Genomic DNA, 14,099 nt, shown 5'->3' with positions numbered 1-14,099 from the left:
TAACAGACAGAATAAATTAAATTACAAAGCAAAATAAAACAAAAACCATGCAAGTCTAAGCCTAATACAGTAGGAAACTAAATGCAGGTAAATCTCACCCTCAGAATGTTCCGATAAGCTTCTTTCACAGACTAAACTCCTTCCTAGTCTGGGTCCAGCAATCACTCTCACTCTCTTTCCTGTAGTAGGTGACTTCTGGGTACCCTTCTGGCTCTGTCAATCAAGCGTTCTTAAAACTACAATACCCACCTGGAGAAGTCAAGAAACAGATAGATCCAGAAGTCACCTACTACAGGACAGGCCCAACAAAGAATGCCATCACCTATAGCCCCCAACTAAAACCTCTCCAGCACATCATCAAGGATCTACAATCTATCCTGAAGGATGATCCCTCACTCTCACAGACCTTGGGAGACAGGCCAGTCCTTATTTACAGACAGCCCCCCAACCTAAACCAAACACTCACCAGCAACTACACACCACACAACAGATACACTAACTCAGGAACCAATCCCTGCAACAAACTGCATTGCCAACTCTGTCCGCATATCTATTCAAGAGATGTCATCATAATACCTAACCACATGAACCACACCATCAGGGGCTCATTCACTTGCACATCTACCAATGTGATATATCCCATCATGTGCCAGCAATGCCCCTCTGCTATATACATTGGACAAACTGGACAGTCTCTTGCAAAAGAATAAATGGACTCAAATTAGACATCAAGAATTGTAACAGTCAAAAAACAGTAGGAGAGCACTTCAATCTCCCTGGACACTCAAAAACAGACTTAAAAGTGGTCATTCTTCAACAAAAAACTTCAAAAACACACTTCAATGAGAAACTGCAGAACGGGAACTAATTTGCAAACTTGACACCATGAAATTAGGTGTGAGTGGCTGGGTCACTACAAAAAATAATTTTCCCTCTGTTGATATTCACCCCTTCTTGTCAACTGTTGGAAATGGGCCACATCCACCGTAATTGAATTGGCCTCATTAACACACTGACCCCTCACTCAGTAAGGCAACTCTCATATTTCCATGTGCTGTAATATGTATACTGCCTACTGTATTTTCCGCTCCATGCATCTGATGAAGTGGCCCTCTGCAGTTTCTCATTGAAGTGTGTTTTTGAAGTTTTTTGTTGAAGAATCTTTCAGTCATCTGATATATTTTGGCCTGCCTAATTATTTACACTTAACTTGATTGAGTTTATGCTCTTTTCTATTTTTCTCACTAGGATTTTATTTCTAGTTTTTAAATATTACCTCTTACTGCCTCTTTTACTTTGTTGTTTAGCCATGGTGACATTTTTGGTCCTTGTATTGGTTTTTTTTTATTCATTTATGTAGGGTATACATTTAGTTTGAGCCTCTATTATGTTTTTTTAATAAAGTTTCCATGCAGCTTGCAGGCATGTTACTTTTGTAACTGTTCCTTTTAATTTCTCGTTTTTGTTTAGTTCCCCTTTTTGAAGTTAAATGCTGCTGTGGTGGGTTTCTTTGCTATTTCCCCCCTTACCAGGAAGTTAAATTTAATTACATTATGGTAATCATTACTTAGCGGGTCAGCTGTATTCACTTTTGGACAGGCTCCTGTGCACCACCTAAGATTAAATCAAATTACCTACAGTGGCGATTCAGTTTATTTTCCTGGGGATTTTGAGATACAGTGATAGCATTACAATGAGTTACCATGGGTTTTTCAAATGGATTTACCATATAGTTACCAGAAATATTGCATGGTTTCTTATGAGCACCCACTAAAGGATGTTCATCATCAATGTTATTTAGTTATTTAGTTGACTTTTATTCCAGCCCTGAAACACTAAAGACGTATCTCATATGATTTATGACTGATATCATACTGGATAACGAGTCTGAATTTGACAATGCAATGTACGAGTAACCAATATAACACAGAAAAGAGTCCTGTGGCACCTTATAGACTAACACATGCATTGGAGCATGAGCTTTCGTGGGTGAATACCCACTTTGTCAGATGCATGTCCTGCTCCAGTACAGATGCTGCTTTTACAGATCCAGACTAACATGGCTACCCCTCTGATACTTGACACAGAATAACACAATAAAGCTTGCTAAGTATTTCCATAATGTTAATCCTATATTTTATATTGCAGTGAATACTGCTATTGATACTCTGATCTTGAAATAGGAAAATTATGCATTAATTCTTGTAACATTCATCAAAATAGATTTTAATGTCATTAATGTAGGTGAAATAAAAATATTTATCATGTCTGAAATTTGAATTTTGAATATGGTTTGTAAAATACAGTATATGTACTAACCAAGACAATGTTTATGCAGTTTATATTCTGTTCTACACCTTGGACAAGAATGCTCCAATTGATGACTGGGTTATGGAGTCAATCAGTGGTGACCGACTTACTCATCAAATCATGGACCTCAACCTAGATACAGTGTATTACTTTAGAATCCAAGCTCGCAATGCCAAAGGAGTGGGACCGCTCTCTGATCCTATTCTCTTCCGGACTCTGAAAGGTTTGAACTTTTCTCTTAGATAGCTGGATATTAATGAGATGTACAACATACTCATGCTTCAATGCTTGCAGTTTACTTCAGTGACACTAGGAGTCCGTTATGCTAATGTAATAAGAAAGTTCTAGAAGGCACTCTGAAACTATTATTGAGAGACTGTAGCTAGCAGCACAATAGACAAAAATGAACACCACAATAATGCAGCAGCTGTATTCACATGCATACCATTGGGTAAAAAAACTATGACATTATTCAACTTCCTCCCATGAGCAAGGAAGCTAATTGCACATGATTGCAATTTCTCTGGTGAGACACTGTTTCACTTTGATATTTATTTTATCTCTGTTGGTGGCTGTAAAGAACTAGTAGTGACTCACTCACATATCTAGAAAATAAGGATACAAAATTATGATTTCCTTCTTTTTAATTGATCAAACAAATACAAAATAATTAAAGAACAGATCAACACTGTCAGAGGCACAGTCTAATTGGGTACATATGGAATTTTCTCTCTTACTTGGAACAAACCATTTGTAGGCCTGTGCCAGATATCTCTCCTGCTGGCCAGCATGAAGGAAAAACAAGATGAGGGGGACCTTTTCAATGGCTTGTGCCTCAGCATGTGTTAATGAGGAGCAGTGCCTGTGCTCACTGGAAGTCTGGACTGCAACCATGTTTGGCCCCATAGCAATTCAAAGTGGAGATATAATCCACACACGCAAAGATCTGTCACAGTCTGCCCCTACAATGTTAGCCATGAAAAGGTAGACCATATTACTGTGCACCTTATGTTCGAAACTGTCACTCATGTAGTTACATGACAGTATAAAGTCTTCTTTTTTAAAAGGCAATTCATTAAGGAAACAAATAGAGTGACATAAGCTATGTGCCTATTTTAGGAAGCTAGGGTCACATGTAGTAGAGCTGTAGCTTTTCCAAAGCAAAAATTCCAAAGCTTTGAGTATAAAAAATAATGTCTTGATAGAAGGCTGCTTAAAATGAAGATGGACCAGAGCTGAAAAGCTCTGATCAGAGGTTTCCGACCCAATTCCATTTGTGGGGAGTAAGAGGGACGTCTGGCTCCAATATTCTGCTTCAGGCCTATCTTTAATTTAAACATATATATGAAAGCCCAGGAAAAAAGACTGATCAAAAAGATAATTCATATGCAATACTTTGTAGATCTACATATATCTCATCCTTGTTTTCCTTGTAGGAGAGAGGTATTATGCAAGTTCAGCATTTAACAAATATTGGAACAGAAATGTAATTTTTCCTACTCCTGCTTCTTTTGAAGGACGGAAGGGAGACTCCATTTTCAGTCAGTGCCTAGGATTTACCATTAAGGAAACATCAGAATGAATGGGCCAGTGCACTCAGCAGCATTGGCAGAGGGCTAGCCGTTATCTATGGCCATGTCTACATCTAAAATTTTGCAGCGCTGGTTGTTACAGCTGTATTAGTACAGCTGTATAGGGCCAGCGCTGCAGAGTGGCCACACTTACAGCAACCAGCGCTGCAAGTGGTGTTAGATGTGGCCACACTGCAGCGCTGTTGGGCGGCTTCAAGGGGGGTTCCGGGACCGAGAGAGCAAACCGGGAAAGGAAACCAGCTTCGCCGCGGTTTGCTCTCTCGGTCCCGGAGCCAGCCAGCAAACCGCAGGGAAGGAGACCTGCTTGCTCGGGGTTCCGGGACCGAGAGAGCAAACCGGGAACGCCGCGGTTTGCTCTCTCGGTCCCGGAGCCAGCCAGCAAACCGCGGGGAAGGAGACCTGCTTGCTCGGGGTTCCGGGACCGAGAGAGCAAACCGGGAAAGGAAACCAGCTTCGCCGCGGTTTGCTCTCTCGGTCCCGGAACCCCGAGCAAGCAGGTCTCCTTCCCCGCGGTTTGCTGGCTGGCTCCGGGACCGAGAGAGCAAACCGCGGCGTTCCCGGTTTGCTCTCTCGGTCCCGGAACCCCGAGCAAGCAGGTCTCCTTCCCCGCGGTTTGCTGGCTGGCTCCGGGACCGAGAGAGCAAACCGCGGCGTTCCCGGTTTGCTCTCTCGGTCCCGGAACCCCGAGCAAGCAGGTCTCCTTCCCCGCGGTTTGCTGGCTGGCTCCGGGACCGAGAGAGCAAACCGCGGCGTTCCCGGTTTGCTCTCTCGGTCCCGGAACCCCGAGCAAGCAGGTCTCCTTCCCCGCGGTTTGCTGGCTGGCTCCGGGACCGAGAGAGCAAACCGCGGCGTTCCCGGTTTGCTCTCTCGTCCCGGAACCCCGAGCAAGCAGGTCTCCTTCCCTGCGGTTTGCTGGCTGGCTCCGGGACCGAGAGAGCAAACCGGGAAAGGAAACCAGCTTGATTACCAGAGGCTTCCTCCTTCCACGGAGGTCAAGAAAAGCGCTGGTGAGTGTCTACATTGCATTACCAGCGCTGGATCACCAGCGCTGGATCCTCTACACCCGAGACAAAACGGGAGTACGGCCAGCGCTGCAAACAGGGAGTTGCAGCGCTGGTGATGCCCTGCAGATGTGGACACTCTCAAAGTTGCAGCGCTGTAACTCCCTCACCAGCGCTGCAACTTTCTGATGTAGACAAGCCCTATGTGTATTTAGAGCATGTTACCAAATATTCAGGCTAACTGTGAAAACCCTCATATAACAGTTTTAGTGAATTCACATGAATCAGAAAAATGGTGGGGGGAATGTATCAATTTGTTCAGAGCTTATCACAGTCTATCCAGATTTTCAGGACTTACTTGTCCGAGTCTGGTTTCACTCTGAATTAATTATTTGTAGGATCCTGATTATTCATTCTCAACTACCATGAAATGTGAATAGAAAGCACTTTGCAAATGCTTGGTCTCTATCAACTAGATGGGTGCCAACTTAATTTCATGCTCTCAATTTGTGCCAAGTAAAAGAACTCTGTTAGAGAGAATTTAAAGTGAGTCAAAGAATCAAAATATGATAATGACAGAGTAATGAGACATCAAAAGATACAGAGACTCAGATATCTAACTAAACAAAAAGATTAATGGACTAGATATCACCTACTTTGTAGTGTTTACACAGAGTACCATAAAATTCATTTGAGAAATGAAGTCTATATCACAGAGAATCAAGAGATACCAAAAAGATAAATTTACACATTTGTTACGTCTTGTAATAGTCTACAAGGACTATGTTTAATACTCTGACATGAATATTTAATGTTATCCACCCTAAATATGTCATGTTCAATAAAAATCAGCTGATTTTTGACAAATCTGTCTCTACATATAAGATGAAAAGAGCTTCTGAAGGCTTGAGTGCATTCTGAATTATGCAAAAATGTTGGTTTCCTGACCTTAATGATTATTAACAGGAGATATGCATGTGATTTATGGTAATGAATGCTCTGTTGGCAAATATTATGTTTTGATCACAAGATATTTTAAACCACAAGGAATTAAGTAAGCATCAAACATCTATAATGTCACCCCTTATCTGATTTAAGATATTATAGCACACAAAGCTCTTTCAAGGAACCAAGCCCCTAGTCAGGTATAAAACTGCAGCTGATTTTTTTTTCACAGTAACATGCCTTTAGTAATGAAAAATGCAGTGATCTGTGTGAGATCAGATACCTTTTATTGTAAATATCACTGCCAGATAAGCAAAAGTGCTCATGGTTTTTCCCCTCAGATCCATTGGTAACAATGTAATCCAATGGAGAGATCTCCAGTTGTATTAAATTGTCATAACTCCAGCTGCGGATCAGCCTACGTGTTCTTTGGCTAGTCATATTCATAATTTAAGACATAATTGCTCTGATACAGGCATTACCAGGCAGTTCTTATGTGACTGGAGGAGATGAGGGTCTGAGATGTTATCATCTACTCCATAATTAATTACTAGGGAATGCGTCACTTTTTTACTGTTATATATTATGGATCAAAACCTGAATCAGGTGTTCAGGTTTTATTTAGTTCTTATGTGAACAAGTTCCAGTTGATTTCATTAGATGTCCTGAAAAAAATATAAAGAAAATTAGAAGTAAATTATATTTGTATGTGTTGAAATATTAAACTGCTTATTGACATGGATTCCTCTAGAAGTTAAAGATGCATGCAGTAACAGGTGGGAAAGCAGAACATCAATCTCAATGTTCCACAAGATTTACTGTATGTAAATTAATAACATTAAATGGTACATTTCTGAAGTAAAGTAATTGGAATCCATTTAGCAAGATAGGGAAGCAACTCCAGTGTGGAATTTACTTCTGACTGCCTTATGAAAAGGCTAGCTACGAAAGTCTGAATGTAGTAATGTCCAATCAGTAGGAGATCCCCTCATTCTTTCAAATTAACTTATTAATGACTTTTTTTCACCTGCAGCAGACACTGATTAATCTCAGAACTGTACTTAACCTCTTTTCAACTGAAACATAATTTGATTCTAAATTTCAGCTTCAATTTAGAAACAGCCCATAATTTGCTACTGAACTTTCAGTGAAGCAAATAAAATAATAGTATTTGAACTGTTTATTAATATCACACACAAAAATAAACCAGCATGCATAGATAACAATATGAAAATGCACATAGTGCATTTTGTACAAATCTGTACATCTATAGGCTTTATTTCAAGGATGAATGAAATAGATGGTCAGTTGTTTATATAAAGGAGAGAGAGAGAATTATCTTGGCTTTTCAATTTTGTCAGATATTACAATGCCATTATACCAAGATAAGCAGGGAAAGTCTTTATTTGGGGACTTGCTGCAGGACATCAGGAATACATATTGCTGATGTCCCATTTCTGTTTGTCAAAGCTGATATGAGGCAGCATTTCTAGCATTAGAGTGCCCTCTAATGCTGTATTGGAGTGGTGGTTAAAAAGCAAATCCTTGCTCCTAAGCTGTTCAAAACATGAACCTTTATGACCTGCCAGAGAAAAATGTTACCTGCTGAACCACCACAGCAGTATTTCACCACACTGTAGATGTCACAGAGCTTACATCTTCTTAATAACTCGAAGAAGGTAGAAAAAGTTGAGGTCAGCTTTTAAATGTCATAAATATTTGGAATGAGGTAACTGCAGTTTCAATCAAGAGTTTAACGTTTTTATAAATAAATTTGTTCTCTGGGGAAGGTCATAATCCCAGATATGACTCAGCAGGGAAACCCATTCTCCCCAAAAGATTTCTGGAAACTTTGAGGGAATATGTACAACTCTATACATTTTTCTCTGTTAACATAGTTAAAATAGTTGAGTGCATGGTGATCATTCAGGGGTCTGTTTTCCCTTTGCTGCAGGCATGGAACTTTCATAAGTACTAATGAGAGTTACAATGATAACAGGTGCTGATGACATTGTTATCAGAAATAGACACACTAATGTCATTGTGCTACATGTAAATGTCCACCATCTTGGGCCTTTATTGTTCATGGCAGCATCTTGTAAACTAAATCATGGGATAACATGGTGGTCATAACCTGAAGGTGGGTAACCAAGTAATGTAGTATTCTTCAAAGGGAGAATAGACCAGTCTTTAAAAAACACCCTACATTTATAGGCTGCTTACTCAGCTACTTAAACTCAGATGTGTCAAAATCTTTTTTTTTTTAATCTCCTGTAGCTTAAATTCCTTTAAAATTTTACTAACCTGAAAATTGGATAATTTTCCGTAATGGTAGTTATTTCTGAATCTGAAGGGAAGCTTAATACTATCTATCATTTAATAAAATGCTGAGAGCTGCTAACAGTTCAGAAGAGCTTTCAATGTGTCTATTGAATTCTGACGCCTTGTCTGGTGCACTTCAAATCACACCATCGTTTGTGTAATTATTATACAAAAAAAGTACATAATTTAAATCCTTTTTTGTAAAAAGCTGAAACAATAACATTATAATTCAGATCTAGCTTCCAATATGTAGGTGATTTGTATGCAATTATTCAAGGAACAGTCTCTCTCTTTCACTTACTTCCAAGCTTAATTAAACTTCCCAGATGACGCTTCTAAGTTCAGAGACCAACAAGTTGAGGAAATATACATTTTTAATTGCTTAATTTTTTTAAGAACTTGTGACTACATTTGATGTGAAACACAGTGTGACTTGTACTTGTCTTCTCTGTTCCTCAGAATCTCTTTGAACAGGGAAAGGTAAAATATCTCTCTTTGTCCCAATCAATCTGCCAAAAGTGCAGGCGAGCAGCAACTTGATAGGAAAACCTGCTAAGAAAATTGTTGATTTGATATGTCAGCTTGGCTACTAGGAGCTGTCACAGTCTAATGATATTGTCTTTTTCTTGCAGTTGAGCACCCTGACAAAATGGCTAATGACCAAGGTACAGTGGCCTCAATCTGTCACATTTTCTCTTTGAATCATAGAATCAATGCTGAACGTTAGGAACGATGTTACTCACCACTTTGCATTCTGCTTTTCACCTGGGCTGCACACCTGATGAGGCAGGCACTGGCATGATAATTAATCTTGTTAATGAAGTTCTGCTTCGCTAAGGCTGCTTCTTTGATGAGGAAGATGTAAATTTTCTTGAGAGGAAATTGTTTTGTCTCTTTTCTGAAGGACCAATTAAAATGTCAAGCTTCTTTGTACGAAATAAATTTTTAGTCTCTCTGCTGCATTTCTGAATAATTCACATTAAGTGTAATTAAGCTCAGCATAATATTCAAACTGCTCTTGCACCCTTTCATGGGTTATAGATTAAAGTTCTGAAGTGTTGCAGTGAAAAATCATGAATCATTTTCTTTCTCAAGTCAGCAGCCCTGTTTAATAAATGCAAAGTTTAGTCAGCTTTTCAAGGCATTATTATTGCTATGTTTACCAAATATGAAGTGTTGTCTACTTAGTCATGTTTCTTCTGCTGTTAACTTACTATAGTTTTTTTTTTATTATTTGTGATGTCTGTTGCTTAGAAATTTTCACCTTCTTTTTACTCCAAACTGATTTATTGTAAGCACCTATTTCCAATGCAACTATAGCATCTTCCATATAAGTAAGGTAATTCAATACATTGAGAGAGGGAAATATTCAGTGATATCTGAAAGGTTTAAGGCTACGAAGCCATTTAGGTGATTTGAACTCCCATTTCACACTAATTTAAATGTAAATAGGGTATCCTAACCCCACAGGTTTCTCTTCACTTGGAGAAACGGTGTAGTCTTACCGTGCGTTAGCTAACTCAAGTTAACCAACATGATGTAAAATCCTAGTGAAGACAAGGAAGTTTGTAGCTTTCATTTATGTATGCAGGTCACAGTAAAGCCTATACAATCCCATAGTCTTTATCTCAGAGGTGAGCAAACTATGGCCCACGGGCCACATCCGGCCTGCAGGACCGTCCTGCCTGGCCCGGGAGGCTAGCCCCTGGCCCCTCCCCCGCAGCCTCAGCTTGCACGCTCCGCCGCCAGTGCAATGCTCTGGGCAGCGGGGCTGTGAGCTCCTGGTACAGTGCAGCTGCAAAGCCAGACCTGGTCTCTGTGCTGCATGGTGGTGGCAGTGGCATGGCCCAGCTCCAGCTGGGTGGCGTGCTGTAGCGCCGCCAGCCACTGGTGCTCCAGGCAGCGCAGTAAGGGGTGATCAAGCGGGGGGGGGGGTGTGGATAGAGGGCAGGGGAGTTCGGAGTAGTGGTTGGGGGGTGAGGGTGTGGATAGGGGTTGGAGCAGTTGTGGGAGGAACTGGGGATTAAATAGGGGCAGGGGTCCTGGGGGGCAGTCAGGAAGGAGAGGGGGAATTGGATGGGGTGGCAGAGGGCAGTCAGGGACAGGGGTTCTGGGGGAAGTCAGGGGACAGAGAGAAGGGGTAGATGGATGGGGCAAGGGTCCCGGGGGGGTGTCAAGAGTGAGAGGAGGGGTTGGATGTGGTAGTGGCAGCAGTCCGGGGGTGGTCAGGGGACAGGGAGCAGGGTGTGTGGATGGAGAAGGGGTCTTGGGGGGGCCATCAGGGAACAGGGGAGGTTGGATGGGGCAGGACTCCTGGAGCGGGGGCAGATAGGAGGTGGGGGCTGGACCACGACCCCCTCCCCCAACCGGCCCTTCATACAATTTACGAAACCCGATGCGGCCCTCGGGTCAAAAAGTTTGCCTGCCCCTTCTTTATCTCAACCTGCTAGCACCTGTGAAAGCCATAAATTGTATATTAAGTAGGATTTTACATCATGTCAGTTGCCACAAGATAAGAACATATCTCCCATCCCAGTGAAGATGCGTCCTTAGACAGTTTTGAAAAAACACCTTAAAGTTTCAGGATTTTGTTCTTTATTTTTGGGGACAGGGATCTCAACATTTATCTTTTTGAAACTTGACATATGATTTCACCCAACATCAGGTTTTTCACCAGAACACACACAAATATCATGCTTTGACATAAAAAGCCAATTTTGTTGTGTTTTGGAAAATGTGAAAAATTATAGGCTGCAAAATAGATTCAGTTTACTCCCCCTTCTCCAAAATTGCCTTTTTAAAATAATTGTTCTTTCCAAACAGGCCTAACAAGCAATAAATAATGCTGTCAAACAATTAAAAATATAATCACAATTAATCATGAGATTTAAAAAAATTGTTGTGATAGGTCACAGTTTTATCACACTGTTAAAGATTACAATACAGGCAGTCCTCGGACTTATGACACAATTGGTTCCTGAAAATTGCGTTGTAAGTCAAAACGTCATAACTCGGAACCGCAATCCACTCCATTGCGGGACTGAGCGTCCTAAAATCAAAACCAGTTGTCATAAGTCGAATCAGGGTATCAATTCATAAACGTCGTAAGTGCCTCTCATCGTAAGTCGAACGTTGTAAAGTCAAGGACTACCTGTACCAATTTACATTTATTATAAATATTTTTGGAAGTTTTTCTACATTTTAAATATATTGATTTCAAATACAACACAGGATACAAAGTGTACAAGTGCTCACTTTATTATTTTGGATTGCAAATATTTTCACGATAAAAAATATGAACAAAAGAAATAGTATTTTTCAATTTACCTCATACAAGTGCTATAGGGCAATCTCTTTATCATGAAAGTGCAACTTACAAACGTAGATTTTTTTTGTTCCATAATTGCACTAAAAAACAAAACAGTGTAAAACTTTAGTGCCTACAAGTCGAAGCACAAAAGGGCATACAAATGTTTTAGCATATCTCTTTCATAAATACTTTGCAATGCTGGCTACAACAGTCCCATGTGAACCCTTGTTCTCACTTTTTGGTGACATTGTACTTAAGAAGCAGGCAACATTATCTCCCATAAATGTAAACAAACTTGTTTGTCTTAACAGTTGGCTGAACAAGAAGTAGGACTGAGTAGACTTGTATAAGATGAATTGAAAAATACTATGTCTTTTGTTTATATTTTTTTATGATGCAAATATTTGTAATAAAACTAATACTATAAAGTGAGCATTGTAGACTTTGCATTCTGTGTTGTAATTTAAAACAATATATTTGAAATTGTAGAAAAAACATCCAGAAATATAAAATACATTTAAATTGGTATTCTATTACTGTATAACAGTGCGATTAAAATGGTAATTAATTGTGACTATTCTTTAATCTAATTCATTGGTTTTGCATTGATTGCATACGTTAACTGTGATTAATTGACAGCTCTAATAATAAAATTATCAGTACTGACAAACAGTTAAGAATAATATGTAGATAGGCGATGATTTTTTAGTGGGGCCTAAACCACGTAGGCACCCTTCTTCTAATTAAAGACAATGTGAGATGGGCACATAACTCCATCAGATCACTGCGAAAATCTTAGCATATTTCATTAGACTTGCCTTAGCTGATAAAACAAATGGGGCATCTTGATTTTTAGTAAGATCCCCAGCTGTTGTAACTCCAGGAGTGTCAGTTACAAAATGTTCCTTCTACTTTTGGTGCCAGATTACCAATGAGGCAATCAAGTAATCAGTCTATTCTGATCTTAATAGAAAATTGAGAGTTTAAAGAAGATGCCAATTTGCTCAGATACCTCGGGAATTATTTTAAATAAATGCAAATAGAGGGAAACTTGAGTTATCATTTTGGTAACAGTTCAGCTAACTTGCTACCCACATGATAAATTGGGATTAACAATTTAAAATCCAACAATATAACATGAAATAGGCTTGAAAACAAAAGGGTGGGATTTTTTAAGTTATAACTGTTGATCTTCAAAGCATTGTGGTATGGTGCATTAATTCAAGTTAGATGTAAAATTGCATGTACGTAATATAATATTACACAATTTCATGTTTAGTGTCATGGCACAATTATTTGGAATGAAAAGTGAGAAAATATATTTATTTCTGCCCCACTTGCTATCACTTCAGATGGTAAATAACTAATCTAGGCGCCTGCCCACAACAGGCACCTGCACCCATATGGAACCCCAATATGGCTCCATACTGGCGCTTGTGTTTGCCTACCTAGAGTTACTTAAAGGCTGAGGGCTGTAGTTTTTCTGTGGGCACTAGGGTTACATTTCTGAATGCGTGGCGTACAAAATTACTATAGCTTAATTATCCAGGCCTGTCTTACCTCTAGTTCAGGATTCTTCTGTATTTGTCCCACAACTACTACCCATGAAAAAGGTGCATAATTTAAATATGAAGTCAGGGTCAGCGGTGTTCTTGTTTCTTGTCTACTGGCTTGTATTCATGTAGAAACCAGCAAGAATATAGGAACATTTATTGAATATTCTAGATACAGCATTGGCTATGCCCTTTTAAAAAATAAATAAGCAGGGGCTGGGGGAGGAGTATAGTCTCTCTTCATTTTCTCTAGACTTGCTTGAGTCCCTCTTGGAAAAAGACCAGAGCCTCAGCAGGGAAACTGGTTGAACCCCCTTTGAAAAACAGTGCTGTAGTTTAATTCATGTGGCGAACTAAATAAGCATGTCAGCTGAAGGTGGAACTAGCCTGTGTATCATATATGAATATACATTCCTTGTATCACCAAGAGATCTAATCACAGCAAAGTGTTTGCTGTGCAGGGCACTTTCTTTTCCACTATAATAAACATGCATTTTACTACAGATTCAAATAAGGTCTTGAACACTGTGCAAATATAATACCAGGATATGAACAAGGCTATTTCAAGTTTGTTTATATACATTTGCTAGGAAAATAGCTCCATTTGCCCAGAACTACTGCTCAGAAAGGCTTGGTATCAGTTTATGCAGAGAATGTACGTGGTAACCTATTCACTGATAAAAGAACAAGTGTAGTATCATGAGTAATGTTACAGTTAAGGTTTTGTCAGCACTAACATAATCCTTTTGAACCGAAACTGAGCATGCAGGGCTTTCTGTCCTGTTATAGGACTAAACACAGTTGTAACTCATGATAACTTATACAGAGAACTCATAATACACATAGAAGTTGATACAGAAAACTATAACAATACTGTAAAAACTACAGGATGGATAGATAGCACAGCAAGGTTGGCGAATAGGTGTAGTAGGAGCTCAAGTTTTCAGGCAGAATAAGATAGGGGTGTTTTGTCTTTTCTCTGTATCGAGACTCTGGGATCCTCATGCAGGGACTTCTATGTCTAACCTATTGTCAGGATCACTGTCAAGCAGTTAAAGTTAGGCAC

The 14,099-nt window shown here is 39.7% G+C and overlaps 1 protein-coding gene across 1 annotated transcript in view; it reads left to right on the top strand.

The window, feature by feature from the left end:
• Window positions 1-14,099, top strand: part of DCC (DCC netrin 1 receptor) — a 939,470-nt gene that overhangs the window by 845,736 nt on the left and 79,635 nt on the right. The window contains 2 exon segments of the mRNA XM_030567485.1: window positions 2,339-2,533; window positions 8,803-8,835. Coding sequence (XP_030423345.1) covers window positions 2,339-2,533; window positions 8,803-8,835 — 228 coding nt within the window.

Source organism: Gopherus evgoodei, chromosome 6 (assembly GCF_007399415.2).
Source record: "Gopherus evgoodei ecotype Sinaloan lineage chromosome 6, rGopEvg1_v1.p, whole genome shotgun sequence".
In the NCBI taxonomy this organism is placed as follows: Eukaryota; Metazoa; Chordata; order Testudines; family Testudinidae; genus Gopherus; species Gopherus evgoodei.
Note: the sequence above shows the minus strand (reverse complement) of the source record. Positions and strands in the feature narration are given on the sequence as shown.